The 3,842-nt window shown below is 44.8% G+C and overlaps 1 protein-coding gene across 1 annotated transcript; it reads right to left on the reverse strand.

The window, feature by feature from the left end:
- Positions 1 to 384: 384 nt before the first annotated feature.
- On the reverse strand, positions 385 to 786 carry LOC106827899 (histone H2B type W-T-like). Its single transcript, XM_014836064.3, has one exon. It carries the CDS (start codon positions 784 to 786, stop codon positions 385 to 387), a length of 402 nt encoding a protein of 133 aa, XP_014691550.2.
- Positions 787 to 3,842: the final 3,056 nt, after the last annotated feature.

Raw genomic sequence — 3,842 nt, forward strand, 5'->3', positions numbered from 1 at the left:
CGCCGAAATTTAGCTCTTACGCTAGCCCATCAGGGCTGGCCCCAGAGAGTGGAAATGTTTTAAAAAATTATGATGGGGACAATTTTCACCTCACAAATCCCTATAAAGTTAAACCTAAAAAAAGTAACAAAAATGACGTTTAGAAAAGCTATTTAATACAATATGGTTATGGACAACGGCCCGTTTTCCCTCGAACAAATGCTACCACAGATATACTAGAGTTGATGATATTTAGTTACGGGTTTAAAAAAATGCTGTAACTATCGGCAGAACGCCACAAGACCCAACTACTAGCCCTTTTCGAGCTACAGCTCTTTTCCTGCCAAGCCAAGTGGCTCTGAAAAGAGCCTTTGGGTTACGATGCTCAGGTGCTCCTGAGGCAGCTCAGCGGCGGTTGGTGTACCTAAGGACGGCCTTGCTGGCCTCAGACACGGCGTGCTTGCCAATCTCCCCCGGCAGCAGCAGGCGCACGGCGGTCTGGATCTCTCTGGACGAGATGGTGGAGCGCTTGGTGGAGCGGGCCAGGAGCGCGGCCTCGCCGGCGATGCGCTCCAAGATGTCCTTCACGAAGGAATCCAGGACGCTCACGGCCTCCTGAGACAGGCTCAGGCCCTCGTGAACCCGCCTCAGAACCCTGGGGAAATAGGTGGCGAAACTGTCGAGGCAGCGGCGGCGGTGGCGGCGGGGCCTTGGCTGCTTCTGCTTCGGGCTCTTCGGGTCGGCTTCCGCGGGCTCCGTGGTGCCCAGGCTTTCCTCAGAGGAAGGCTCAGCGACAGGCTCAGCCATGTCACAGGCGGTGCCAGGGCAGTCTCCAAGGAAGGAGAACGGCAGCTCCTGAGGGACGGTGGCCCTTTTATAGAGCCGCCTCTCTGACGTCACGGGCAAGCTCCCTATCTGATTGGATAACATGCAATCCAGGGAGCCTGCCTTAAGGTGTTAACATTTTCGTTGTGTTTTTCTTCTTGGACCAACGGCATTTTACGTGTATAATTTTTCTAAAAATATATTGCTTTTTTTAATGAAGTTGATAATTTTCTAATTGTTTCCTTTGTAAATTGATTTCTAACTTCATACTCTGTGAAGAGGGAACATATTGTGGGATCTCAATCCTTCGAAATATATTATAATTCTCTTTGAAGCCCCATATTTTATCACAATGGTTAAGAGTTTCATTTGAATCTTTATAAGAAGTTAAAACACCCCCTTTCGATTTGGATTTAAAAACCTTTAAAGGTTGCCACTCTCAGGCAGACAATGAGACAAAAGCTGGAGAAACTACAAAATCAAAACATTTGTGAGCTCAGCAAAAGACAGATAAGCGTCTCCCAGAAAAGACTCCCACGCCGAGTATTCCACATTACAGGGCACCACTTGCTCTAGAGAAAAACGGGGGCAGGTCAGGAGAGTAGAAAGAGCTTCATTGAGAATTGCAAACATGAAGGGAGCAATTTTACCCTCAGAGCTCTCTTTGATATCGATAGAGATTGGACTTAGGACAAATAAGCCTCCTCATCAGGGTTGTTACTTACTATTATTCTCGAATGTTAGAAAAACTTTACAAGGCACTTTTTTAAAAATGAGCTAGCTGCACAACACACCTAGAAAATCTACCACGAAATCAAGTGCAAGTCGATTCCTGTTTGTGGCTCCTAGAACTTGTCGTATACACCCGAACAAAATTTTGAAAGCCGAAGGTTCTCTGCAGAGCCATGTGCCTTTTCAGGAAAACAATGATGCACCGCTTACAACAAGTGCACTTCACTGAATCGCTTAATTTCCATCAGGCTAATTTTGCTGCTTCATAATCTCAGCGTTTGAAAATATCAAAAACATCTCTTTTTCCACAGTTATTCTTGCACACTGGTCTCATACATATCACGCTATGTGAGAGGTCATTGTAAGGAAAAGAATCCATTAGATACTTTGAATGCACTTTGCTTATTTCACGTTTGTAATTTCAGAAGTTAAATGGAAGCATTGGTAAAAACAACAGTAATTATTCACTTCAGCGGATGGTTGAGGAAAATCGGGAACCCAGGGAGCCAGCACCTTGCAATGGTGTGGTTTAATGTAAAGGTAAATTGAGGCAAAGGCTTCACTGCTTAAATAACAAATTATAAGCCTCAACCCAGGGAAAGTAGTGTTAATAGGATAAGCATACCCCATTCAAGCTCTTTCCACCATTACTCGCGTTAAGAAATTCATTTAAGGCGGGGGGAGGGGCAAACACAACACAGAGCTAAGTAAAGCAAAAAGTTCGAGAAACAAACCTATTCCAGGCTGCCTATAATCTGAAGGTTCTATTATAACTCACTCAGATGACCTGATTCTATCCAGTGTTAAATCCTTTGTTTTTGAAAACGCAAACCTTCATGACTTGCGCCTGGGAGGGGATGCTGGGAATGTCCAATCAGAGAGGCTCAAGTCTCACGCGGCTCTGAGTCAGCCAATGAGGGACCCGCAGCACTGAGCCACCCTCATTGGCCTGATGTGCAGTCAAACATTCCCCACCGAACCAATCGGAGTCCTCCTGGAATCTTCAGCCTTGGTGACAGACAGGGTAAAGAGTGTGATTATTTGCCTGCTGTTTGTTTCTCTGCTTGATTGGTTTTATGCTTTTCATCAAGGTTACTTAAGATACGTCAATGTTTTAGAGCAGTTATACAAAAATGCTAGAAGTTGCGTTCTTAAACTACGTATATTTGTTTCTCACACTCCTGGAGGCTCGAAGTCCAAATCGAGACGTCAGCAGGGTTGGTTCTTCTGAGTGGTTCGAATGAAGGATCTGTTCCAGGCCTCTCTCCTTCCTTGTAGATGGGGGAAAAAAATCTCTCTCTATTTCTCCACATTTTCCTCCCTGTGTGCACGTCTCCTGCCTCTTGCCTTATATTAAAAGAACAAGGGTGACTGCTTACATGAAATAAGGTAACCCCTTCCCGGTCGTTTTCCACAGCTATTTGAATGTCGAGAAATTTATTTTAGTATTTTATGTCTAATTGCTGTTTCTCTGAAGGGAGCATATACTCTGTGATTTCCAATCCCTGGAAAATATTATGATTGCTTTCAACCTAAATATTTTAAAAGATGTTTAAAGTATTCCATTGGTACTTTTAAAATAAGTTGTCATTTTCCCTATTGTGTAAGACATAGGAACGTGTAAAGTATGTCACTCTCGGCCCAACAATAATTTAAATCTAGATAATCTACAAAAATCAAACTTTTCTTGAGCTCTTTGGGAGAGAGACGGGACTCTCCAGGAGACCCAAAAGACAAAGATTATTAAACATGGGCAAAGTCTCAGGAGCTAAAGAGAAGAATGGGCGAGGGGCAGGCCAGGAAGCTAGGGAGGCCTTCCCTGAGGAGTGCGGGCAGAAAAGGGGCGATGCCTTTTCAAGGAGGAAATACAAATGTCTGTGCTTTTTGATCCGAGGTAGAAGAGTTCTGATGGGCCATCAGACCTCCAGAGCTCTCGTTGGAATCACTGGAGGCAAGATCTAACAGCTGAGAAAGGGATGATCAACATATATGTAGCCTCTCCTTGATCAGGCAGTGGATGTGGCCATCGTGGGAATTCCCTGACCTTTGGTAAGGCAGCTCTCGGCAGCTGAGGTCACTCCTGAAGTGCCTAATGGCTGAGGACTGCCAGCTGACTGCACTCACAGCAGCCAGAGTGGCAAGTCTGTCCTTGAGGGCTGTTCTGGCTGGTCCATCTTCATGTCTATTTCAGCCTCATTATTAAGTGATACTTTAGCTAGATATGCAACTCTAGGTTGACAGTTATTTTCTCTCACCACTTGCTTTTAGCTTCCATTGGTTGGTAAAAGAGGTTTGCTGTCACACTA

This window comes from Equus asinus, chromosome X (assembly GCF_041296235.1).
Source record: "Equus asinus isolate D_3611 breed Donkey chromosome X, EquAss-T2T_v2, whole genome shotgun sequence".
In the NCBI taxonomy this organism is placed as follows: Eukaryota; Metazoa; Chordata; class Mammalia; order Perissodactyla; family Equidae; genus Equus; species Equus asinus.

Excerpts from the sequence above, each read along its gene's own strand:
- LOC106827899 (XM_014836064.3), bottom strand. The coding sequence starts at position 786 with ATGGCTGAGCCTGTCGCTGAGCCTTCCTCTGAGGAAAGCCTGGGCACC.